Below are 27,395 nucleotides of genomic sequence, written 5' to 3' on the forward strand. Positions count from 1 at the left end.
ATATGTGCATAGAGTGCTTTAGCTCAGTGCCTAGCACAGGTGAAACACTGAAATGTTTGGTAATGGTCAGCTGTCATAATAATAGTTTTTTGTTTGTTTGTTTTTATCTTTTGTTTTTTTGAGACAGGGTCTCACTCTGTTGCCCAGGCTGGAGTACCGTGGCCCAAACACGATTCAATGCAGCCCTGACCTCCCAGGCTCAAGAGATCCTCCTCAGCCTCCCGAGTAGCTGAGACCATAGATGCATACCACCACACCAGCTAATTTTTTTGCTTTTTTTTTAAATTTTTTTGTGGAGACAGGGTCCTCCTGTGTTGCCCAGGGTGGTCTCAGACTTCTGGGCTCAAGCAATCCTCCTGCCTCAGCTCCTAAAGTATTTTATTACTGTTAACAAGTAAGGGCTGGGTACGGTGGCTCATGTCTTTAATCCTAGCACTTTGGGAGGCCAAGGAAGGTGGATCACCTGAGGTCAGGAGTTCTAGACCAGCCTGGCCAACATAGTGGAACCCCACCTCTACTAAAAATACAAAAAATTAGCCAGGTGTGGTGGCGGGCGCCTGTAATCCCAGGCGACTTGGGAGACTAAGGCAGAAGAATTGCTTGAACCTGGGAGGCAGAGGTTGCAGTGAGCCAAGATCATGCCACTGCACTCCAGCCTGGGCAACAGAGCGAGAGGCTGTCTCAAAAAAAAAAAAAAAAAAAAAAACCAAGGACACCATGGACCAGAGAGGTGAAGTAACCTGCTCAAAGTCACACTACTTGGAAGAAGTGGGAAGGGCGGGCACAGTTGCTCATGCCTATAATCCCAATACTTTGGAAGACCAAGGTAGGAGGATGAGGCCAGGAGTTTGAAACCACCCTGGGCAATGTAGTGAGATTCTCCAAAATTTTACAAGAAAAAAAAAAAGAAGGAAATGTGGGCAGTGAAGCCAGGATGGAACTAAAAGATCAGATTCAAGTAGGGACTATACTTCAGCCTCTGGCTGGTCCCCTGGCACTTGGGCGCCTTTCCTCAGGGCATCATGCCAACCTTTTCACCTGACTTCTACAGGGTCACAGGTACCTACAAGGTGACCTGCATCATTCAGTTGGCTGCCTCTGGGCAGAGATCTAGCTGAAGTCAGTCTGTGCCTGTCTGAGTAGGTCCTGGGCCAGACTTGGTCCCTGCCTGCACTGAGCCCCCAGACTGTTGGGGGAAACCAGGCACACAGAGGCCATCAACCCAGGAACACCCCTCCTCTCCCTCTCACCTCGGGGCCTTTGCACTTATTACCTCTGTTAAAACAGGCTTTTTTTTTTTTTTTTTTTTTTTTTTTTTTTTTTTTTTTTTGAGACAAAGTTTTGCTCTTGTTGCCCAGACTGGAGTACAATAGTGTAATCTTGGCTCACTGCAACCTCCATCTCCTGGGTTCAAGCAGTCCTCCTGCCTCAGCCTCCCAGGTAGCTGGGATTACAGATGCCTGCCACCACACCCAGCTAATTTTGTATTTTTAGTAGAGACAGGGTTTCACCATGTTGGTCAGGCTGGTCTCGAACTCCTGACCTCAGGTGATCTGCCTGCCTTGGCCTCCCAAAGTGCTGGGATTACAGGTATGAGTCACTGTGCCTGGCTCCCCCAGATATTCTCTATCACCTCCCCAGGACTTAAAACCGTATCATCTCTAAAATTATCTTTTTTTTTCTTGTTATCCTCTCTGCTTCCCAGTAAGACAGGGTTTCTCAACCTTTTTTTTTTTTTATCATCCACCCGTGCAAGGAGTCTTTTTCAGATTTTTTTGTCCTAATTGCCCTCCCATGAAATTTGAATACCTCAGCTATACTATACTATATATACCATATATATACACACTATATATAGTATATATAGTACTATATACTCTATATATACTATATATTATATAGTACTATATACTCTATATATACCATATATAGCACTATATACTCTATATATACTATATATCTATATATAGTATATATATACCATATATACCTCAGCTATACTATGCTATATATACCATATACTATACTATATATACTATATATCTCTTTATGTGCTGTGGCCCTGTGGAGAGCCACAAATCACTGTAACGTCTAAGAATGCTTCACTTCACGCCATTGGAGGTGATCTTACTACCATTGAGAATGGACTAGAACATAAGTTCCATGGAAGCCTTGCTCACACGGCTGAGTCTCCATTGCCAACCTCAGTGCATACCCCTGGTATAAACAGAAGTCCAAGGACTCTGGGAGCAGAAAGGAGACATTCATCCCAGAGGTTGGGGAGGGATAAGCAGCGAAGAGGGGACTCCAAAATGGAGTCTTATAGGCTTAGTAGGGGTTGGTTAACTGAGGAAGATACGGAGTGACCAGTTAAAGGACAGTGTTGGCAAAGGCACCAGGGCCTGAAGCACTCAGGAGTATGTAGTGTGGGGCCATTCCAAGTGGGTGGCCAGGACTGTTGAAGCCTCTTGAAGTATTGGAAGAAGGACCTTGAAAGTGGTACTAGCCTGGGCATCTCCTAGGGGCCAAGTCAGGAGACCCAGTTTTCTAGTGTAGGCTTTACTACAAACCAGCAGTGGAAACGTAGAAAGGGCAGGTGGGTTGGCCTTGCTGACTTCATGGGCCTACCTGCCTGGGAATCCATGACTCTCCTGTGGAGGTCATTAGCCATTGCCTGTCCCCAGTGGCCCTACAAACCCCCACATGGAAGTCAGCTACAAAGAAACTTTCCCCACTTTCCTCTAACTCAAGCAAAGGATGCAGACAGGCCCTTGGGCCTGGGTCTCCTAGAAACCTTTGTGACATCAGAGACCTCCCTGCAACCCACTCTTAAACCTCATCCCCTGCCTACCATGCCAGCCTGGCTAAAACCAGTGGGAGCCACCCAAGGTGCAGTAGGGGCTTATCTCTGCTTTTCCAGACCAGGGCTGCTCTGCAATCCTGTTTATTTATCCAGAGCAGCCGCCCGCTGAGAAAATGGCTCTGTTTATTTCCAAGTGTGTCGTGTGAACCATGGGCTAAATATACCCACGCCACCGCCTCTCCAGCACCCGCCCTGGAACAGCACGCCCCATTTTGCTCATGCTCTCTCTGCAAAAGCAATCCTTAGAATCTACACCCCTTGGAAATACTACTCCCCTTCCCCAGGAGAAGAAGCTGAAATGGAAATGAAGGTTGTCATGACCAGGAACACACGAGTGGAAGCTGGGGCAGGTGAAATGAGAATGTTTCTGTGGCACTGAAATGAGAATGTTCCCTCCACCCAGGAATGACTGTTCCTGGACAGTGAATGCTTTGTGCCCTTGTGGGGACAGTGCCTGTTTACTCCAACCCAGCCCCAGAGCTGAAAATTTCCTGTGGCTGCCAGCCGTCTACTTCAGGAAAGTTCCCATCAAGGGAGCCAGGCCTCTCCCATTTTGGCTGCAACCCCAGTGTCCCTGGTTTCTTGAGAGACATTTGGCCTCTTGGGATAACCAGGGCCTTCCCCATGCTCTTCATAGTCTGGAACTCTCCCCCACCACAGATAAGCCTATTTTGTGACTCCACCTGGGTGTACTTGGGAGCAACAAAATCAAACCTCCTGTAAGAATATTTTTGTCTGCCAAGACCCGCAGAGGCTGGCTAGGATGGAGCGGGAGACAGGGAAGCATAGCCATGGCCCTAGTGCCCTCCTCTCCCCAGATCCTCCACCTCAACCCTGCTCCCACATTCCTTCTGGAAATCCTTTCAGCACTACTGACAGGACAGGTCCCTCCAGCCTCCAACTTCAGGGAAGTATCCTGACATAGCAGCCCTCCCTTTGAAGCTAGGCAGTCTTGCAGTTTGATCCCGACTCTGCTATCTGTTTGCTGAGTGTTCCCTGCTTAAAACCTCAGGCATCTTATTTGTGAAATGTGGCTCAAATCTACATCTCAGGATTCTGATGAAGGTGAAGTGGGATACCAATGCCTGACATGTAGTAGACATGTAATACATTTGTTAATTCACGTATTCTCATGTATTTACTGAGCACCAGTTATGTGCAAGACACTGTTCTGAGCACTGGGTGTATAGGAACAAGACAGGACCTCTGCCCTCATCAAGACACATCTAGTATAGGCCGAGGGCAGTGGCTCACGCCTATAATCCCAGCACTTTGGGGCTGAGGCAGGCAGATCACTTGAGGGCAGGAGTTTGAGACCAGCCTGGTTAACATGGTGAAACCCCATCTCTACTAAAAATACAAAAATTAGCTAGGCGTGGTGGTGGGCGCTACTTGGGGGGCTGAGGAAGGAGAATGGCTTGAACCCAGGAGGCGGAGGTTGCAGTGAGCCAAGATTGCACCACTGCACTCCAGCCTAGCCGACAGAGCAAGTCTTCGTCTAAAAAAAAAAAAAAAAAAAAAAAAAAAAAGACACATCTAGTATGGAAGATACATCACAACAAAAACAAAGTACAGAATCTAGTTATGAGAAGTACGGCTTAAGGGGGGAAAAATGTGGTGAGGTGGTGAGGCCGGGCATGGTGGCTCGTGCCTATAATCTCAGCACTTGGGAGGCTGAGGCAGAAGGATCCCTTGAGCCCAGGAGTTTGAGACCAGCCTAAGCAACAAAGTGAGACTCTGTCTCTACAAAAAATTTAGAAATATTAGCCAGGCATGGTGGTGTGTGCCTGTAGTGGCAGCTACTCAGGAGGCTGAGGCAGGAGGATCACTTGAGCCCAGGAGGTCAAGGCTGCAGTGAGCCATGATTGCGCCACTACAGTCTAACCTGGGTAACAGAGCAAGACCCTGTCACAAAAATTTAAAAAAATAAAGCACTGAGAAGAAAAGCTGGCATGGTGGTCATTCTGTGTAGTGTGGTTCCTGTAATCAGGAGGCTGAGGCAGGAAGATTGCTTGAGTCCAGGAGTTCAAAGTCAGTCTGGGCACATCTTTTAAAAACAAGAAAAAAGGCCAGGCGCGGTGGCTCACGCTTGTAATCCCAGCACTTTGGGAGGCCGAGGCGGGAGGATCACGAGGTCAGGAGATCGAGACCACGGTGAAACCCCGTCTCTACTGAAAAAAAAAATACAAAAAAAAATTAGCCGGGCGTGGTGGCGGGCGCCTGTAGTCCCAGCTACTCGGAGAGGCTGAGGCAGGAGAATGGCGTGAACCCGGGAGGCGGAGCTTGCAGTGAGCCGAGATTGCGCCACTGCACTCCAGCCTGGGCAACAGAGCGAGACTCCATCTAAAAAAAAAAAAAAAAAAAAACAAAAACAAGAAAAAAAAATGGCCGGGCATGGTGGCTCATGCCTGTAATCCCAGCACTTTGGGAGGCCGAGGTGAGCAGGTCACCTGAGGTCAGGAGTTTGAAACCAGCCTGACCAACGTGGAGAAACCCCATCTCTACTAAAAATACAAAATTAGCCAGGCATGGTGGCACGCGCCTGTAATCCCAGCTACTCAGGAGCTGAGGCAGGAGAATCGCCTGAACCTGGGAGGCGGAGGTTGCAGTGAGCTGAGATTGCGCCATTGCACTCCAGCCTGGGCAACAAGGGTGAAACTCTGTCTCAAAAAAAAAAAAAAAAAAGGCCAGATATGGTGGCTCATACCTATAATCCCAGCACTTTGGGAGGCCGCAGATGGATCACTTGAGGTCAGGAGTTCGAGACCAGCCTGGCCAATATGGCAAAACCCTATCTCTACTAAAAATACAAAAATTAGCTGGGCATGGTAGCACGTGCCTGTAATCCCAGCTACTCAGGAGAATCACTTGTACCCAGGAAGCAAAGGTTGCTGTGAGCCCAGATTGTTCATTGCATTCCAGCCTGAGGGACAGAATAAAACTGTGTCTCAAAAAAAAAAAAAAAAAAAAAAAAACTGAGAAGAAAAATCAAGGAAGGTAAGGGGGTAAGGGGACAGGCAGAGAGAGAGATGGGGGTGGTGTACTGTTTTAGACAAGGCAGTCAGGAAGGCCTCCCCTAGGAGGTGACATTTGAGGGGAGTCATGGTTGTGAAATGAGGGAGTGAGACAGTCGATGACCTGGGGTCGGGTGCTCCAGGCAAGCACAAACAGCAGACTCCTGCGGCAGGAGACATTGGAGGAACAGCAAGGAGGCCAGTGGGACTGGAGTGAAGTGTGCAGGGGACAGGGGGGGGGAGGAGGCCAGAAAGTGTTGGAGCCAGATCCCACTAGACCTCGCTGGCCAGGATAAGGAGTGGGGACTTTATTTCAGGTGTGATGGAAGCCCTGGAAGGTTGAGAACTTCGAGTGACTGAATGGAGTGTGCTTCTGCAAGGGCTGAGATTCATGGGTCACTGCTCTCTACTGGCTTAATGTTGAGGATTCTTTCAGTCAAGTTAGCAGCTCAGTGCACATGGCATTTTGCTAGGTACCAGGGATATAAAAATAAATGATGCTGGCCTTCTAAGCGCAGGAGAAAGCTGCTGGAGGGCTTCAAGTGTTTTTAGAAATCTCTGTGTGGAGCATGGACTGAGGGGGTTGTCAAGACTGAAAGTGGGCCAAGGCAGAGGTCACAAGTGAGCAAACTGGTAGGTGAGACCTGAGGCCAACTGGAGATGGCATGCCTGTCTTGAGGGAGCAGCCACTCGGCCATTCGGGACTGGCTGGAAATGTAAGCCCAGTGTGGCAGAGGTCTTGGTAGAGGGGCAAGAACCAGCCAGTAACTCACTCATTTTACACACACACACGGTACTTACTTTTTTTTTTTTTTTTTTCGAGACAGAGTCTCTGTCACCCAGACTGGAGTGCCATGGTGTGATTTCTGCTCACTGCAACCTCCGCCTCCCGGGTTCAAAGAATTCTTGTGCCTCAGCCTCCTGAGTAACTGGGATTACAGGCGCGTGCCACCACACCCAGCTAATTTTTGTATTTTTAGTAGAGACAGGGTTTCACCATGTTGGCCAGGCTGGTCTCGAACTCCTGACCTCAGGCGATCCACCCATCTCAGCCTCCCAAAGTGCTGGGATTATAGGCATGAGCCACCGCACCCAGCCTAGAACTTACTTCTTTCTTACATATTTCTAGGTGCCAGACACCAGTTTTGGATTCTGGCTCCACCACTGACACAGCCGGGTGACCTTGATCTAGTCCCTGGGGCCTCAGAGGCACACGCTTCTTGGCCTGTAAATGGGGAGAGACAGCCTGCATTGCAGAATTGTTGGGAGGATTAAAGGACAAATTGGGTACTACGCTTACTCATAAAAGTATGTTCTAAGCATCCCTCTCCCTGCCCCACAGGCTGCTGCACCCTGGGCTGGGTAATTTAGCCCACAGCTCCTCCTTCCCCCTATCATGTGCTTCCCTTCTGACTTAGATTCAGGGCAGAGGGCTGTTGATCACAACCTCCTGGGCCCAGATTCACACCCCCTGCAGTGGAGACAACCAGGACAAGGCCTCACAGACCCCATGATGGAGGCCTGTCAGTCCTGCATCATTGTTACCCTCTCTCCTCTGCCCTGCTCTTCTTGTCACCAAACTGCCCACCAGAGGCTCCCTCCAGAGGGAGGAGCCTCTGGCTGAAGTCCCAGGACCCATTCTACCCCTGAATTGGCTGCAAATGACCCTGGGGATTTAGCCCCAGGCTTGGTTGTCCCTCCCTCCGATGCAGCAGTAGAAAGTCTGAGGCCTAGTGGCTCCACACTCCATACTACCCTCAGACTCAACTCTAGGCTCCTCGCGGCTTCCAGGCCACACATGGTCTGGCTCTTGCTCACCCCTGCACCATCGTCTCCCCCATGCCCTCCTCTCCTGCACTCTGCTCCAGCCACCTGGCTTCCATCAGTTCCCTGATCCTGCCTGTCTCGTTCCCACCTTGGATTCTGGAGTAAGTGCTACTTCCTGACTGACCTCAGACAGGGCACTTTCCTCCTCTCTACCTGTTTTTTCAGCAGTAACATGGTTTGATTATCACCAACGGAGGGTCAAGAAAGAGGACCACCCTTAGCCCTTTACCTGGCCCAGAGTGGGCACGGATGGCTACAGTTTTTCACATCACCAAGGCCATAGCATGCAGATGGCCCCTTTCCCCACCCACCTACATTACTCTCTGAGGACTCAAACTGCACCTTCCTTCTCTCTCCCTGCAGGATACTTTTGTGGAACTCTATGGGAACAATGCAGCAGCCGAGAGCCGAAAGGGCCAGGAACGCTTCAACCGCTGGTTCCTGACGGGCATGACTGTGGCCGGCGTGGTTCTGCTGGGCTCACTCTTCAGTCGGAAATGACCAGACACTGACCATCCACTCTACCCTCCCACCCCCTTCCCTGCCCCACCACATCCTCCGTCCAGCCGCCATTGCCACCAGGAGAACCACTACATGCAGCCCATGCCCACCTACCCGCCACAGGGTTGGGCCCAGATCTGGTCCCCTGCAGTTAGTTTTCTAGAATTTATCACACTTCTGTGAGACCCCCACACCTCAGTTCCCTTGGCCTCAGAATTCACAAAATTTCCACAAAATCTGTCCAAAGGAGGCTGGCAGGTATGGAAGGGTTTGTGGCTGGGGGCAGGAGGGCCCTACCTGATTGGTGCAACCCTTACCCCTTAGCCTCCCTGAAAATGTTTTTCTGCCAGGGAGCTTGAAAGTTTTCAGAACCTCTTCCCCAGAAAGGAGACTAGATTGCCTTTGTTTTGATGTTTGTGGCCTCAGAATTGCTCATTTTCCCCCCACTCTCCCCACACTAACTTGGGTTCCCTTTCCTTCCATCCCTACCCCCTAAGAGCCATTTAGGGGCCACTTTTGACTAGGGATTCAGGCTGCTTGGGATAAAGATACAAGGACCAGGACTCCCTCCTCACCTCTGGACTGGCTAGAGTCCTCACTCCCAGTCCAAATGTCCTCCAGAAGCCTCTGGCTAGAGGCCAGCCCCACCCAGGAGGGAGGGGGCTATAGCTGCAGGAAGCACCCCATGCCAAAGCTAGGGTGGCCCTTGCAGTTCAGCACCACCCTAGTCCCTTCCCCTCCTTGGCTCCCATGCCCATACTGAGGGACCAACTGGGCCCAAGACAGATGCCCCAGAGCTGTTTATGGCCTCAGCTGCCTCACTTCCTACAAGAGTAGCTTGTGGCATCTCTGCCTTGGGCTGCTCCTCATGGCGGGTTCAGGGGACTCAGCCCTGAGGTGAAAGGGAGCTATCAGGAACAGCTATGGGAGCCCCAGGGTCTTCCCTACCTCAGGCAGGAAGGGCAGGAAGGAGAGCCTGCTGCATGGGGTGGGGTAGGGCTGACTAGAAGGGCCAGTCCTGCCTGGCCAGGCAGATCTGTGCCCCACACCTGTCCAGCCTGGGCAGCTAGGCTGCCAAGGTCAGAGTGGCTTGGCCAGGAGCTCTTCAGGCCTCCCTCTCTTTTCTGCTCCACCCTTGGCCTGTCTCATCCCCAGGGGTCCCAGCCACCCCGGGCTCTCTGCTGTACATATTTGAGACTAGTTTTTATTCCTTGTGAAGATGATATACTATTTTTGTTAAGCGTGTCTGTATTTATGTGTGAGGAGCTGCTGGCTTGCAGTGCGCGTGCACGTGGAGAGCTGGTGCCCGGAGATTGGACGGCCTGATGCTCCCTCCTCTGCCCTGGTCCAGGGAAGCCAGCCGAGGGTCCTGGCTCCTGAGGGTCACCTGCCCCCTCCCCCAACCCCCACCCCACACTTGTTCCAGCTCTTTGAAATAGTCTGTGTGAAGGTGAAAGTGCAGTTCAGTAATAAACTGTGTTTACTCAGTGAACAAAGAGCCTGGGCTCTTGTGTACTCCGGGATGGGGAAAGGAGGGGCCGCTGGAGAGCTGGGTACTGGTCCTGGCTCTGCCGCCCTCAGGGGAGGGCCTTGGACAAGTCCTTCCTTCCTTCTGGGCCTGAATTTATCCACCTGTACAGTGACAGGGTTTTACTGAGTACATGCTGTGTGCTGGGCACTGGGGCTGCATGTGAACAGGACAGACACAGTCTCTGCCCTCAGGAGCTGACATTCTAGTGGGAGACACAGCCACTTGGCAAGTGTTTACTGAGCTCTGCTCTACACAGCCATAGTCCTGGGCACTGGGGACTTCTTCAAACAAAACCTTTGCCTTTACATAGCATTCATTCTAGTGGAGGAGACAGACACAAGCATGGCTCTAGCTGCTGTAGGGTGTGGGGGAAAGGTGTGATGCCTTTCCTCACCCATCAGAAGGTTCTATGACTGACATTCCTATAACAAAAGAAAAACAAAGTGGCAGTTCACGCCCTGTAATCTCAATACTTTGTGGGTGGAGGATGGGTTGCTTAAGGTCAGGAGTTCAAGATCAGCCTGGGCAACAAAATGAGACCCTGTCTCTACAAAAAAATTTTTAAATTAGCCAGCCCAGCAAGGCCAGTCCAGATTCTTCTTGGCCTCTGTGTAGCATTCCTTCCTTCCCGGTACAGGAGACAAAGACATAGGTCAGAGTATTTATTTGTTTTTTAAGAGGGTCTCACCCTGTCATCCAGGCTGGAATGCAGTAGTGTGATAGATCGCTGCAGCTTCAAATTCCTGGGCTCAAGCGATCCTCCTGCCTCAGTCTCCTGAGCAGCTGAAATTACATGTGGGTGCCACCAAGCCTGGCTAATTTTCAAATTTTTTTTTGTAGAGATGGGGAGCTTGTTATGTTGCCCAGGCTGGTCTCGAACACCTGGCCTCCAGTGATCCCCACGCCCAGCCGAGAATTTGTGGCCAGCTTCTACACAGTAGAGCAGAGGAAGGTTACAGTGTTTTATGAGCTGCTTTGGGGAGAGGAGTTCTAGTTTCTATGACCCACCTTGGGGAAGAGGAGTGAATGCTAGTTTCTGTTACTTGCTTCAGGGGAGAAAGAAATGGGAGACAGCAAGCCAGGAGAAAGTCAGAGATCTTGTTTCTGAGGCCTTCCAGCCTCCTTTAGTTCAAAGTATTCAGCATGCCAAAGTACCATACTTTGGGGTATTATTTTCTAAGGCCCACTAAGGGCAAAGGAGGAAAAGCAACGACCATGAGGAAGCAGTTTGGTCTTCTGCCAAGACATGAAGGACTTAGTAGGGAAGGAGGTAAGAAGGGGTCAGACTTGAGATATTTAAGGTACATCCCACAGGATTTCAGATGGAGTAGAGATAGCTTCAGAGAGACTCAAGGATGACACATTTTTAGAATAGTGATGCCATTATAGATACAAAAATGAAGTGCATGTCTGAAGCCAGTGCAACCCAAGAGACTCATAGTAAGTGCGATGTGAGCTTGTCTGGGAATCAGGAGTCAGGGAGGGCTCCCTGGAGGAATTGACATGAGAGCCAGGGCCTGAAGAGTGCATCACAGTTAACTTAAAATTAAGTGGGGAGGCAGGAGAGTGGGCCAGATGAGCAGGCATTGACTTCAGGCTGAAGAAAAGTTGGTGTGTCCAGAGCTATAAGAGAGGGCGCTCCTGGGTTTAAGATGATGACAGGGTGGGGTGAGGGGACTGAACTTGATCCTGAGGGCAGTGAGAGCCAGAGAAAGGTGGTAAATTAGGGAGTGATACAGCCCGAGGGCCCCCAAAACTCTGGCTGATGGGTGGAGAAGGTTCCGGAGGGGGAAGCAGAGTGGAAACACAGAGATCAGTGAGGAAGCCATGGTTTCATGAATGCTCCGGTTTTGAGGATGGACAGCCAGATTTGTGTCCCGAGTCGTCACTTCTCGAGCCGTGGCTTCCAGTGAGTTACCTACTCTCTCTGTGCCCCAGCTTTCCCCTCTACAAAATGGGTGTGATGGGCAATTGAATGAGATAACCCAGAAGCAGTGGAGGAGGACTGGATGTTGAGGGTGACCGCGGGGATGGATTCGGCATCCCCACCCCGGGCTCTCCAGGAGAAGAGAGGAGGTGCTGCACTCTCGGAATCCCGCATGGCCGCGTCCAGCGGTCCAGGAGGGGTCTGGGAAAAAGAGGTCAGGAGCTCCAGCTGGAGGGCGGGCCTAGAGGTGGGACCTGCCCCGGGCGCCCTGCCCCGCCCCGCCCCGCCCCACCCGCTTTTCGGAGTGGGCTTGACTGTCCCCTGGTGGCCACGGAATGCGACCTGAGAGCCAGCCCCAGCTCAAGCTGCTCCCACTCAGTGCACACGACCTGTCTCGCTGGGGGGCCACCTTTCCCCAATGTCCTCCATCCTCTACCCTACTCACCAGAAAAACAGCTACACTTCCAACCCTTAGGTACTGGATTCAGTGCTTGTATGGGCTCTCTGGAGCTTAGAATCGCCATCTTGTTTGGTTCAAGACCAAAGCCTCCAGCCTCCCACTCACCCCTTCCCCCACGATGTGTCCTCAGCTCCTGCCCCTAGCCATAGCCGTTCAAGTCCCTTCCTCAAATTCTCCATGTGCTTCCAGAAATGTCTTCACGCCCTCTTTTTTTCTTTTTTTTTTTTTTTTTGAGAGAGGGTCTCACTCTGTTGCCCAGGCTGGAGTGCAGTGGCCTGATCATAGTTCACTGCAGCCTCGACTTCCTGGGCTCAAGTGATCCTTCCACCTCAGCCTCCCAGGTAGCTGCGACTACAGAAGCACGCCACCATACCTGGCTAACTTTTTTGTATGTTTGTAGAGACAGAGTTTTGCCATATTGCCCAGGCTAGTCTCGAACTCCTCGTCTCAAGCCATCACTTGGCTCCGGCCTCCCAAAGTGCTGGGATTACAGGCGTGAGCCACTGCGCCCAGCCCAGAAACATCTTTTCACATATTGGCACAGATATAAATATATTTTGATCCTCCACTAATTTTTTACACAAATGGTAACATACTAAACACACTTTCCCTTGCTTTTTCCACCTGCATACTATATCTTATAGAGGTTTTTTTTTTTCTTTGAGACACAGTCTCGTTCTGTCGCCCAAGCCGAAAGTGCAGTGGCATGATCTCGGCTCACTGCAACCTCCACCTTCCAGGTTCGAGAATTGCAATCTCCACCTTCTGGGTAGAAGCAATTCTCCTGTCTCAGCCTCCCAAGTAGCTGTGACTACAGGCACACACCACCACGCCCAGCTAATTTTTGTGTTTACTAGTAGAGACGGAGTTTCACCATACTGGTTAGGCTAGTCTCCAACTCCTGACCTCAAGTGATCCACCCACCTTGGACTCCCAAAGTGCTGGGATTACAGGCTTGAGCCACCTAGCCCAGCCTTGTAGAAGTTTCCGTATTCAGACATGAATCCCCATGTACTCGCCAAGCAGTTTCTTTTTTTTTTTTTTTTTGAGACGGAGTCTCACTCTGTCGTCCAGGCTGGAGTGCAGTGGCGCAATCTCGGCTCACTGCAAGCTCCGCCTCCCGGGTTCACGCCATTCTCCTGCCTCAGCCTCTCCGAGTAGCTGGGACTACAGGCGCCCGCCACCATGCCCGGCTAATTTTTTGTATTTTTAGTAGAGACGGGGTTTCACTGTGGTCTGGATCTCCTGACCTCGCGATCCGCCCGCCTCGGCCTCCCAAAGTGCTGGGATTACAAACGTGAGCCACCGCGCCCGGCCTCACCAGGCAGTTTCAACAATTACCAGCTGATGTCAACTTTATTCTTTTTTTCTAGCTGTGTGGTATTCCACAAGTTTTTAACCAGACCTCTCAGTGATTCCCAACTTTATATATTGCCATGGAACATGCTCGGAATTGCAGAAAGGGAAAGCTGGAGGGGGTTTGGGACTTTCTATGTGGTTCTTGCTGAAAAACTCATTCAATTTCCATATATTACATATTTATAATGAAAGAAATGAAATATATTTAATAGAGAAAATATGAAGTTTTAATTTTGATTAAAACATCTAAATACATAAAATATTTTAAAGTTTTTTCTTCCTGGCTAACACAGTGACACCCCGTCTCTACTAAAAATACAAAAAATTAGCCGGGCGAGGTGGCGGGCACCTGTAGTCCCAGCTACTCGGGAGGCTGAGGCAGGAGAATGGCGTGAACCCCGGGGAGCGGAGCCTGCAGTGAGCCGAGATTGCGCCATTGCACTTCAGCCTGGGCAACAGCGAGACTCTGTCTCAAAACAAACAAACAAACAAACAAACAAAAAACTTGACTTTGGTCCTGCAAATGCAACTTTTTATATGAGGTATTATTATTGAAATGGCTTGGCCGGGCGTGGTGGCTCACGCCTGTAATCCCAGCACTTTGGGAGGCTGAGGTGGGTGGATCATGAGGTCAGGAGTTCGAGACCAGAGCCTGGCCAGCATGGTGAAACTCCGTCTCTACTAAAAAAAAAAATAGAAAAAATTAGCCGGGAATGGTGGTGTGTGCCTGTAATCCCAGCTACTCTGGAGGCTGAGGCAGGAGAATTGCTTGAACCCAGGAGGCGGAGGTTGCAGTGAGCCGAGATCGTGCCACTGCACTCCAGCCTGGGTGACAGAGTGCAACTCTGTCTCAAAAAAAAAAAAGGAAAGAAAGAAATGGCTCACACAGGGCTCAGCATGGTGGCTCATGCCTGTAATCCCAGCACTTTGGGATGCTGAGGTGGGAGGATCACTTGGGCCCAGGAGTTGGAGACCAACCTGGGCAACATGGTGAGATTGCTTGAACCCGGGTGAAACCCCATCTCTACTAAAAATACAAAAATTAGCCGGGCCTGGTGGCCCACATCTGTAGTCCCAGCTACTAGAGAGGCTGAGGCAGGAGAAATGCTTGAAACAGGGAAGCAGAGGTTGCAGTGAGCTAAGATTGTGCCACTGCACTCCAGCCTGGGCCACAGAGCAAGACTCTATCTCAAAAAAACAAAAACAAAAACAAAAACAAAAAAACAAAGGAGACATTGTAATCTCAATTAGGAAATAAAAGAAAAATATAAACCATTCCAAAGCTTACTACTGAAATTATATTTAAACATTCTAATAGCTCTTCCTTTAACTGACAAATTAATGTTAATATTTCTTGTATTCAGTTGGATTTGAAATCAATCCAAATGTACATTTTCATTTTGAATATTTTAAAATAATGAGTTCAGAACACAGGAAAATATATAAATCTTTCAAACTCTTCTTTCTTTCTTTACCATTATAACTGTTATTAAAACTGGGCAAGGCTGCCGGGCGCGGTGGCTCACGCCTGTAATCCCAGCACTTTGGGAGGCCGAGACGGGCAGATCACGAGGTCAGGAGATCGAGACCATCCTGGCTAACAGGGTGAAACCCCATCTCTACTAAAAATACAAAAAAATTAGCTGCGCGTGGTGGCGGGCGCCTGTAATCCCAGCTACTCCGGGGGCTGAGGCAGCAGAATGGCGTGAACCTGGGAGGCGGAGCTTGCAGTGAGCCGAGATCGCGCCACTGCACTCCAGCCTGGGCGACAGAGCAAGACTCCATCTCAAAAAAAAAACCAAAACAACGGGGCAAGGTTGTACAGCACCAAGGCAGAGAGAGGAAGGAAGGAAAGAAGGGAGAGAGTGAGGGAAACACAGAAGGAAAGAAGGAAGAAAGGAAGGAAAATAAAGGGAATTCTAGGTCACTATTACTTTTTTTTTTTTTTTTTTTTTTTTTTTGAGACGGAGTCTCGCTCTGTCACCCAGGCTGGAGTGCAGTGGCGCGATCTCGGCTCGCTGCAAGCTCTGCCTCCCGGGTTCACGCCATTCTCCTGCCTCAGCCTCTCCGAGTAGCTGGGACTACAGGCGCCCGCCACCACGCCCGGGTAATTTTTTTGTATTTTTAGTAGAGACGGGGTTTCACCGTGTTAGCCAGGATGGTCTCGATCTCCTGACCTCGTGATCCGTCCGCCTCGGCCTCCCAAAGTGCTGGGATTACAAGCGTGAGCCACTGCGCCCGGCCTCTAGGTCACTATTACTTATGAACATGTATGCCAAAGTTATAATATTAACAAACCAAACCTAACAACATATTAAAAGAATAATATATTACAACCTAATAGGGTTTATTCCAGGCAAACAAGATTGACTACATATAGGAATTTTTTCTTTTTTCTTTCTTTTTTTTTTTTCTGAGACGGAGTCTCACTCTGTAGCCCAGGCTGGAGTGCAGTGGCGCCATCTCGGCTCACTGCAACCTCCGCCTCCAAAGTTCAAGTGATTCTCCTGCCTCAGCCTCCCAAGTAGCTGGAATTACAGGCATGCACCACCATGCCAGGCTAATTTTTGTATTTTTAATAGAGACAGGGTTTCACCATGTTTGCCAGGCTGGTCTTGGACTCTTGACCTCAAGTGATCTGCCTGCCTTGGCCTCCCAAAGTGCTGGAATTACATACATGAGCCACAGCACCCAGTCAAGAAATTTATCTATGTAATTCATTGTATTGAAAAATTAACAAAGAAAATGCTTATGATTATTTCAGGAGATATCAAAATAGTATTTTGTAAAATTCAACACCTGTTCTTTTTTTTTTTTGAGATGGAGTCTTGCTCTGTTGCCCAGGCTGGAGTGCAGTGGTGCCATCTTCGCTCGCCACAGCCTCTGCCTCCTGAGTTCAAGTGATTCTCCTGCCTCAGCCTCCTGAGTAGCTGGGATTACAGATGCCCACCACCACGTCCAGCTAATTTTTGAATTTTTAGTAGCAACGGGGTTTCGCTATGTTAGCGAGGTTGGTCTCAAACTCCTGACCTCAGGTGATCTGCCCGCCTCGGCCTCCCAAAGTGCTGGAGTTACAGGCGTGAGCCACGGCACCCAGCCAACACCTATTCATGATTTATTAAATTTAAAAAAAAAAAGCTTTTTAGCCAGCTTTCACTTCTTTATAGTCTTCTGGGTTCTAGAGAAGTTTAAGATAATTTTGTGTAGGGCCGGGTGCGGTGGCTCACTCCTGTAATCCCAGCACTTTGGGAGGCCGAGGCAGGCGGATCACGAGATCAGGAGATCGAGACCATCCTGGCTAACACGGTGAAACCCTGTCTCTACTAAAAATACAAAAAAATTAGCCAGGCGTGGTGGCGGGTGCCTGTAGTCCCAGCTACTCGGGAGGCTGAAGCAGGAGAATGGCGGGAACCCAGGAGGCAGAGCTTGCAGTGAGCCGAGATCACACCACTGCACTCCAGCCTGAGCGACAGAGCAAGACTCCATCTCAAAAAATAATAATAATAATTTTGTGTATTGCTTGTGCAATTTTTTTTTTAATAGAGACAGGGTTTCCTTATGTTGCCCAGGCTGGTCAGGAACTCCTGGGCTCAAGTGATCCTCCTGCTTCGACCCCCCAAAGTGCAGGGATTATAGATGTGAACCACTGTGCCTGGCTCACTTGTGCAATTTTTAAAAATTAACAAGTCATGCAGAGGCCGGGCGTGGTGGCTCACGCTTGTAATCCCAGCACTTTGGGAGGCCGAGGCAGGCGGATCACGAGGTCAGGAGATCGAGACCACGGTGAAACCCCGTCTCTACTAAAAATACAAAAAATTAGCCGGGCGTGGTGGCGGGCGCCTGTAGTCCCAGCTACTCGGAGAGGCTGAGGCAGGAGAATGGCGTGAACCCAGGAGGCGGAGCTTGCAGTGAGCCGAGATCGCGCCACTGCACTCCAGCCTGGGTGACAGAGCGAGACTCCGTCTCAAAAAAAAAAAAAAAAAAAAAAAAAAAAAAAAACAAGTCATGCAGAAAAACCAGCAACTTATGTCATGATCAAATTTATTACATAGGCCAGGTGTGGTGGCTCACACCTGTAATTCCAGCAGTTTGGGAGGCTGAGGTGGGCAGATTGTTTGAACCCAGGAGTTCCAGACCAGCCTGGGCAACATGGCAAAACCCCATCTTTACAAAAAAATACAAAAATTAGCTGGGCGTGGTGGCACTCGCCTGTATTCCCAGCTAATAGGGAGCCTGAGGTGGGATAATCACTTGAGACCAGAAGGTTGAGGCTGCAGTGAGCTGTGATCACATCACTGAACTCCAGCCTGGATGACAGAGCAAGACCCTGACTCAGAAAATAAAATAAAATGGGCTGGCCGCGGTGGCTCTCGCCTGTAATTCCAGACTTTGAGAGGCTGAGGCACGCAGATCACTTGGGGTCAGGAGTTTGAGACCAGCCTGGCCAACATGGTGAAATCCCATTTCTACCAAAAATACAAAAAAAAATTAGCTAGGCATGGTGGCGCGGACCTGTAATCCCTGCTACTCTGGAGGCTGAGGCAGGAGAATTGCTTGAACCCAGGAGGTGGAAGTTGCAGTGACCTAAGATCACACCATTGCACTCCAGCCTGGGTGACAGAGTGAGAGGCTGTCTCAAAACAACAACAACAACAACAAAAAGATAAGTACAATAAAATAATGTATTACATAATGCCCAGCTTTCTATTTTTCTATCTCTACCATCATAGCCTTTGTCATGAGGCAAAAATAACAAGAACTATTTCTTACTATATAGAAAATAATAGAAATGGGGCGTGGTGGCTTGTGCCTGTAATCCCAGCACTTCAGGAAGCCGAGGCAGGCAGATCACCCAAGGTCAGGAGTTCAAGACCAGCCCGGCCAACATGGCAACATGGTGAAACCCCATCTCTACTAAAAATACAAACAAATTAGCTGGGCATGGTGGTGGGCATCTGCAATCCCAGCTACTCAGGAGGCTGAGGCAGGAGAATCACTTGAACCCAGGAGGCAGAGGCTGCAGTGAGCCGAGATTGCGCCATTGCACTCCAGCCTGGGCAACAAGAGCAAAACTCCATCTCAAAAAAAAGAAAAAAGAAAGAAAAAGAAAATAATAGAAATGGCTGGGCACAGCCAAGTGCGGTGGCTCACGCCTGTAATCCCAGCACTTTGGGAGGCTGAGGCGGGCAGATCACCTGAGGTCAGGAGTTCGAGAGCAGCCTGACCAACATGGAGAAACCCCGTCTCTACTAAAAATACAAAATTAGCCAGGCATGGTGGCTCATGCCTGTAATCCCAGCTACTCGGGAGGCTGAGGCAGGAGAATTGCTTGAACCCGGGAGGCGGAGGTTGCAGTGAGCCAAGATCACACCATTGCACTCCAGCCTGGGCAACAAGAGCGAAACTCCCTCTCGAAAAAAAATAATAATAAATAAATAAAAATCAAAGAAGACATATATTTATATAGGGCATATGTGTTCATTTCTTTCTTTCGTTTTTTTTGAGACAGAGTCTCGCTCCGTCGCCCAGGCTAGAGTGCAGTGGTGCCATCTTGGCTCACTGCAACCTCTGTCCCCTGGGTTCAAGTGATTCTCTTGCCTCAGCCTCCCGAGTAGCTGGGACTCCAAGTGCCTGCCACCATGCCCAGCTAAATTTGTATTTTTATTAGAGACAGGGTTTCACTATGTTGGCCAAGCTGGTCTCGAACTCCTGACCTCAGGCGATCCGCCAGCCTTGGCCTACCAAAGTGCTGGTATTACAGGCGTGAGCCACTGCGCCCAGCCTGATTTTTAATTAATATGCATAAACTCACGTGAGAATTCTGACCATGTTGAGTATTCTCTCCTAAATTATTTAAGCCATCTCATTTCAATAAATTCACATATAATTAGTTTTAATAATTTCATTATAGAGTCTTGTGAATTCTTGAAGTTCTTAAATGAAATTTAAATGGTCATATTACGAACTGTTAATAAGTCAATGTTAAAATTTGAGGAACTCATTTTTAAAATACTAAGATACCAAGAATGTGGACACAAAACAAGAAAAAGTTTTTCTCAATATGAAATAGAAAATAATATACATATAACATAGTGGCCTGGCCAATGAGATGGTTTGTAAATTTGTTGCTGAATAGGAAATGACCAGTACTCACGTCAGCAAGTGCCCACGTCAGGCTCTAATTGCACTGATGTAAAAAACAAGCCAGGCGTGGTGGCTCATGCCTATAATCCCAGCACTTTGGGAGGCCAAGGTGGGCGGATCACCTGAGGTGAGGAGTTCCAGACCAGCCTGGCCAACATGGTGAAACCCCGTCTCTGCTAAAAAAACAAAAATTAGCCGGGCGTGGTGGCAGGTGGCTGTAGTCCCAGCTACTCAGGAGGCTGAGGCAGGAGAATCACTTGAACCCAGGAGGTGGAGGTTGCAGTGAGCCAAGATCACACCATTGCACTCCAGCCTGGGTAACAAAAGCGAAAACTCCGTCTCAAAACAAACAAACAAACAAAAAGCTGGACATGGTGGCTTACGCCTATAATCCCACTTTGGGAGACTGACGCAGGAGGATTGCTTCAGCCGAGGAGTTTGAGACCAGCCTGGGCAACATAGCAAGACTCCACCTCTACAAAAAAAAAAAAAAAACTTAAAAAACAAACAAACCTCCCCCAGAAATAACTGTTACAATTGCATTGTAAAAATAATAATAATAAATTAAAATAATGATAGCGCTGTAGGTTACAAACCATTTATGAAGTGCAACATCCCTCTGCAGCTGGTTGGCTGTCCCCAAAAGGGTATATCAATCTTACCTAGACTTTGTGCCAAGCTCTCTGGACACCTGGAAAACAAACTGTAGAGGGTAGGTGGATGGCCATTCTCCACAGCTGACCACTACAGTAGAGGTCCAGAAGCGAAGAGGCCAACCTTGGCCAAGCTCAGCTCATGCTGGTGGAGCAGCAGGGGACCAGAGAAAGGATAGTGTAGTGGTTTGGAGCAGGACCCTGAAACGAGACTGCCCAGGGGAGGCAGGTGCCCTTGGACAAGTGACGTAACTTCTCTGTGCCTGAGTTTTTTTCCTGAAAAATAGGGGTGCTAATCATACCTACTTCATGGGGTAGTTACACAGGTTTAATGTTCGTAAAGTGCTTAAGGATGGTGTCTGGCACTGTAAGTACTATTTTTTATAGTAACTACTATAAATTGTATCAGACTGTGCTGCCAAAACCACCACCAAGCTCTGCCTTAGTGTAGATTTCCCCCAAAAGCAAAGCCTAGAATAAAGATTCAGGGGCAAATGATTTAAGTGGGGAAGTGACACAAGGAAGGGCAGGGAGCCAATATAGGGTGTGATAATGAGTAAGCTGCCACTCCAGGCAATGGGGCTCCTCCACAGGGCATCCTTTGAAAAACCCGTGGAACATTGCTCAAAATTCTATCACTGAGGGAAAAGAACACCAAGGTGTTTATACACCAACTCATCCCTCATTGGCTGAGGAGGGCTGCTTCAAGATTTTCTCCTTGACATTTGGCATTTCCTGCCTGCCCCATGCTTGGTCAAAAACACACAGGTGGCTGTTCCCTTTAATGAGAACTGTCCACCAAAGCTTTGGAGGGCATCCTGCAGGCACATTGCCCACAGGGTCTGCCACAAGTTATGATAACTTTGTAGCACTCCAGGTGGAACAATTTGGTAGTTCTCAACTTTTGTTGTTACTGTTTTTGTTTTTGTTTTTGGAGACAGGGTCTGTTCTATTGCCCAGGCTGGAGCGCAGTGGTGTGATCATGACTTACTGCAGCCTTGACCTCCCAAATTTGAGGATCCTCCCACCTCAGCCTCCCAAGTAGCTGGGACCACAGGCATGCACCACCATGCCCGGCTAATATTTTTTTATTTGTAGTAGAGACAAGGTCTCACTATGTTGCCCAGGCTTTAACTCCTGCTAATCCAAACAATACTGCAATCCATCATTTTGCATATGTGCACATGTGTCCACAGAGTACATTCCTAAAAGTAGAATTGCTGGGCCAAAGGGTGTATACATTTGTCATTTTGATGGATACAGTCAAATCAGGCAGCCTATGAAATCGCCTGTCCTTTGCACTCTTGCCAACATTCATGTTAACACTCTGATCCTTGTCAATCTGGTAGATGGAAAAATAGTACTCATACTTTAAAATTTCATTTTTAAAAATCTAATTGAGGTTGGCATCTTTTCATGTATTTGAAAGCCATCTGTACTGCTAATAAGTTAATGAATCTGCACAATGACCAATGAAAGCTGCTAATGGTACACAAAGACAACCAGGCATCATGTGCTGCCTGCCAAGAGAACACAGCACACCCATAAAATATTCTTGCCAAAAAAATCAAGCGTGAGTCTAAGCTTCTAAATGTAATCACCATTTATAGAAAACACAGGGGACAGAGGGGCATAATAAGCAACACATGGGATTGCAATTACCAGAATACAGACTGGGGGAAATCCTCAGGACAAATGACTCCATTTTTTTCAACAAATGAAATGGAAGGGGAAGGAGGGGTAGGGAGAGAGAGAGAGATTATATATTAAAAGATATTTTAATATATATTAGGATGAACCACTGGACTTCCACATCCAGGAAAATGGAGCAGATGTACTTTTCCCTATTTCTCCTGCTAAGTAAAATTAAGAACCTTTGACACTGTATATAAAATAAGAATAAGAAAACTCAGGCTGGGCGCAGTGGCTTATGCCTGTCATCCCAGCACTTTGGGAGGCTGAGGCAGATGGATCACTTGAGGCCAGGGGTTTGAGACCATTCTGTCCAACATGACAAAACCCTGTATCTACCAAAAATACAAAAATTAGCCAGGCATGGTGGCTCATGCCTGTGATCCCAGCTGCTCAGGAGGCTGAGGCATGAGAATTGCTTGAACCCAGGAGGTAGAGGTTGCAGTGAGCCGAGATCATGCCATTGCCCTCCAGCCTGGGCAACAGAGTGAGACTCCATCTCAAAAAAAAAAAAGAAAGAAAAAGAAAAGGAAACTATGAAAAGTGGAAAGAAGGCTGACCAGCTAGGGACCTTAAGACCTGAGACACAGCCAGGTGTGGTGGCTCATGCCTGTAATCCCAGCACTTTGGGAGGCCAAGAGGGCGGATCATGAGGTTAAGGGATGGAGACTATCCTGGCCAACATGGTGAAACCCTGTCTCTACTAAAAATACAAAAATTAGCTGGGCGTGGTGGCATGTGCCTGTAATCCCAGCTACTCAGGAGGCTGAGGCAGGAGAATCTCTTCAACCCAGGAGGCGGAAGCGACAGTGAGCCAAGATTGTGCCACTGCACTCCAGCCTGGGCGACAGAGCAAGACTCCGTCTCAAAAAAAAAAAAAAAAAAAAAAAAAATCCGTAATGAGATAGGTCTCATTATGTTGCCCAGGCTAATCTCAAGATCCTGGCCTCAAGTAGTCCTCCTGCCTCAACCTCCAAAAGTGTTGAGACTACAGGTGTGAGCCACCACACCCGGCCTCCAACCTTTTGTGTTGGTCATTTCTCCACATCTGCAGAATATTTTATTATCTGCTCACAATTCTGCCTTCTCTCCTCATGCCTCCATGCACACCCTGGCTGTAGGATATTTCTCTGTCCATCAACACTGGGCTTGACCTTGGGTGGTAGACTGTATTTTCGAAAAATGATCTAAAAAATTTTCCCTCTTGGCCAGGTGCAGGGCTCATGCCTGTAATCCCAGCACTTTGGGAGGCTGAGGCGGGAGGATTGCTTGAGCCCAGGAGTTTGAGTCTGCAGTGAGCTATGATCGTTCCACTGCACTCCAGCCTGGGTGACAGAGCGAGGCTTGGTCTCAAAAAGAGAGGAATGAGATCATGTCCTTTGCAGGGACATGGATGAAGCTAGAAGCCATCATCCTCAACAAACTAACACAGGAACAGAAAACCAAACATCACATGTTCTCACTCATAAGTAGGAGCTGAACAATGAAAACACATGGACACAGGGAGGGGAACATACACTGGGGCTTGTGGGGGTGAGGGGAGGGAGAGCATCAGGACAAATAGCTAATGCATGCTGGGCTTAATACCTAGGCGATGAGTTCATAGGTACAACAAACCACTGTGGCACACGCTTATCTATGTAACAAACCTGCACGTTTTGCACATGTATCCTGGAACTTAAAATAAAATTTAAAAAAAGAAGAAATTTCCCTTCTCACATGCACACCACATTTTACAATGGGATCTTGATGTCCTCCTACTGAGTGGTGGACTCCATGTCCTCTCCCTCTTGAACCTGGGTGTACCTTTGGTAGTGCTTTGACCACTGGGCTCCAGCAGAAGGGATGCTTTTTGTCTTCTGAAACTGAATCATAAAAAGACCATGCAGGCCAGGCACGGTGGCTCACACCTGTAATCCCAGCACTTTGGGAGGCCAAGGCGGGCGGATCACCTGAGGTCAGGAGTTCGAGACCAGCCTGGCCAACATGGTGAAACCCCATCTCTACTAAAAATACACACGAAAAAGCCAGGTGTGGTGGTGCACGCCTCTAATCCCAGCTACTTGGGTGGCTGAGGCACAAGAATCGCTTGAACACAGGAGGCAGAGGTTGCAGTGAGCCGAGATGGCGCCATTGCACTCTAGCGTGGGCGACAGAGCAAGACTCTGTCTCAAAAAAAAAAAAAAAAAAGAAAGAAAGAAAGAAAAGAAAGAAAGACAAGGCACTTCCCCTTCGCTCTCTTGGGACCCAGCCACTGTTTTTGTTTTTGAGACCGAGTCTCGCTCTGTCTCCAGGCTGGCATTCAGTGGTGCAATCTCAGCTCACTGCAACCTCCACCTTTCAGATTCAAGCGATTCTCCTGCCTCAGCCTCCCGAGTAGCTGGGACTACAGGCGCATGCCACCACGCCCAGCTAATTTTTGTATTTTAGTAGAGACAGGGTTTCACCATGTTGGCCAGGATGGTCTCGATCTATTGACCTCATGATCTGCCTACTTCAGCCTCCCAAAGTGCTGAGATTATAGGCATAAGCCACCTCGCCCGACCTCCAGCTACCATGTTTTAAGGGAGACCAAACTAGTCCACACAGATTGACTGTGGAGGGAAGCCACAAAGTGGTGTTCCAGTTGATCTCAGGTCCAGCTGTGGTCCCAGCATCAAGTACTACATATATAAGTGAAAACACCTCCAGCCAATCATGGCCACAGCACTTGAGTGTTTCCAGCTGAGGCCCCAAATGTTCTAGAGCAGAGGCAAGCGGTTTCCACCATACCCGGCCCGAATGCCTGACCCACAGAATCTCTGAACATAGTAAAATAATTGTTTTATGCCACTCAGTTTCAGGTTGGTTTGTAATGCAGCAATCATAATTGGAACACCTTGGCCAGTGGAATGTGGTGCAGTTTTGTGTGTGCTTGTTTTGGGCCTGGACTTTAAGAGTGTCCCCACCCATTCCTCTGCCCTGCCAAAGTCTCAGACTTCTGCCATGAGAAGAACATGCCCTAGGTGTCCACTGGTCCCAGAACAAAGAGACAAACAGAATAAACTTCAGTCCAACTTTTTTTTTTTTTTTTTTGAGACGGAGTCTTGCTCTGTCGCCCAGGCTGGAGTGCAGTGGCGCAATCTCGGCTCACTGCAAGCTCCGCCTCCCGGGTTCACGCCATTCTCCTGCCTCAGCCTCTCCGAGTAGCTGGGACTACAGGCGCCCGCCACCACGCCCGGCTAATTTTTTGTATTTTTAGTAGAGACGGGGTTTCACCGTGGTCTCGATCTCCTGACCTCGTGATCCTCCCGCCTCGGCCTCCCAAAGTGCTGGGATTACAAGCATGAGCCACCGCGCCTGGCAGCCAACTTTTTTTTTTTTTCCTGAAACAGAGTCTCGCTCTGTTGCCCAGGCTGGAGTGGAGTGGCACAATCTCGGTTTACTGCAACATCCACCTCTGGGTTCAATTGATTCTTGTGTCTCAGCCTCCCAAGTAGCTGGGATTACAAGAATGCACCAACACATCCAGCTAATTTTTGTATTTTTAGTAGAGATGGGGTTTCTCCATGTTGGCCGGGCTGGTCTCAAACTCCTGGCCTCAAGCGATCTGCCCCGCTCAGCCTCCCAAATCCTGGGATTACAGACGTGAGCCACCATGCCCAGCCCTGAGCCCAACTATTATGGTCTCAATTGTGTCTCCCCGAAATTCATATGTGGATGTTCTAACCCCCAGCACCTCAGAATGGGACTGCATTTGGAGATAAGACCTTTTAAAAGAGGTGATTAAGCCGGGCACACTGGCTCACGCCCGTAATTCCAGCATTTTGGGAGGCCGAGGTGGGTGGATCACGAGGTCAGGAGTTCAAGACTAGCCTGGCCAACATAGTGAAACCCCGTCTCTACTAAACATACAAAAAATTAGCCAGGTGTGGTGGTGAGCACCTGTAATCCCAGCTACTTGGGAGGCTGAGGCAGGAGAACTGCTTGAACCCAGGAGGCGGAGCTTGCAGTGAGCCCAGATCACGCCACTGCACTCCAGCCTGGGCGACGACAGAAACTCTCTCTCATAATAAATAAATAAATAAATAAATAAATAAATAAATAAATAAATAAATAAATAATCAGACAGAAGAACGTGGAAGCACTAGACTGGCTGAGTCTTCTGGCCTCATCTTTCTCCCGTGCTGGGTGCTTCCTGCCTTGGAACATCAGACTTCAAGTTTGTTCTTCAGCTTTTGGACTCTTAGACTTACACCAGTGGTTTGCCAGGGGCTCTCAGGCCTTCAGCCAGACTAAAGGCTGCACTATTGTCCTCCCTACTTTTGAGGTTTTTGGGACTCAGACTGGCTTCTCCTCAGCTTGCAGATGGCCTGTTGTGGGACTTCCCGTTGTGATCGTGTGAATAAATTCTCCTTAATGAACTCCCTTTCATATATACATCTATCCTATTAGTCCTATCCCTCTAGAGAACCCTGACTAATACACTAGGGATGCATTAATTTTGCCCAATACAGGACTCCTCTAGTGGGCATTACTTGCTCTGGGACTTCCCACTGGCCTAGCCAAGACTTTCTGAAAGATGCTGGGCCAGTTATCAATGTATTACCGCTCAGCTCCAAATTCACTCTGCTCTGCACACTGGAGATGAACTGAACTCCTTTACAGTGAGATGCTGGACTTTGCAAGTAGTCAGTGCTAGAAGAGACTTTCAGGAGGAGAAGAGGTGTGTGTGTGTGTGTGTGTGTGTGTGTGTGTGTGTGTGTGTGTGTGTACGTGCTGTTCTTGCTGTTTTTTGGTTGCTTAGCAGTGTGTGTGAGGACATTTAGTGGTGATCTGCCCCAGCCATGAGCCCAGTGTGCATAGCCTATAGCAACATTGCAGCCTTCAGGCCCGGGGACCATCTTCCAGCAATCCTCCTGATGCAGATGCCTCAAGCTTTAGGCCTCACATCTGCAAATGTGCCCCAATTCCACCTGCCCACCAGTCTCAGCTCCCTTAGCCCTCTGAGGGTTATTCCTGCTTACCCAGGGGACTATGGACCAGCTTTGGCCATAGGCAAGCCACCCAACTTCTCGCCATCCAGTGGGCTGCAACCAACCACACCTTCTCCAGTGAAGTCTGAGCCTCACTTGGGGAGGGCACCCCCTTCCAAGTTTATCAAGTTTATCTTTCCTTGGGGACTCTCCTTGGGTACCTTTTAAAGATCTCTTTGCTTTTTTTTTTTTTTGAGACAGAGTTTCCCTCTTGTTGCCCAGACTGGAGTGCAATGTCGTGATCTTGGCTCACTGCAACCTCCACCTCCCGGGTTCAAGCGATTCTCCTGCCTCAGCCTTCCGAGTAGCTGGGATTAAAGGCATGCGCCACCACGCCTGGCTAATTTTGTATTTTTAGTAAAGACGGGGTTTCTCCATGTTGGTCTGGCTGGTCTCAAACTCGCAACTT

General features: G+C 48.9%; 1 protein-coding gene across 6 annotated transcripts in view; it reads left to right on the forward strand.

Moving 5' to 3' along the window:
* BCL2L1 (BCL2 like 1) overlaps positions 1-9,697 on the forward strand; it is a 78,262-nt gene extending 68,565 nt beyond the window's left edge. For all 6 annotated transcript variants that reach the window (XM_030826742.1, XM_030826738.1, XM_030826739.1 and 3 more), the window contains exon 3: positions 8,068-9,697. In XM_030826742.1, the coding sequence (XP_030682602.1) occupies positions 8,068-8,205 (138 nt within the window). In that variant the 3' untranslated portion in view covers positions 8,206-9,697. The remainder of the gene's footprint in view (positions 1-8,067) is intronic.
* The last annotated feature ends 17,698 nt before the right edge of the window (positions 9,698-27,395 follow it).

Source organism: Nomascus leucogenys, chromosome 13 (assembly GCF_006542625.1).
Source record: "Nomascus leucogenys isolate Asia chromosome 13, Asia_NLE_v1, whole genome shotgun sequence".
In the NCBI taxonomy this organism is placed as follows: domain Eukaryota; kingdom Metazoa; phylum Chordata; class Mammalia; order Primates; family Hylobatidae; genus Nomascus; species Nomascus leucogenys.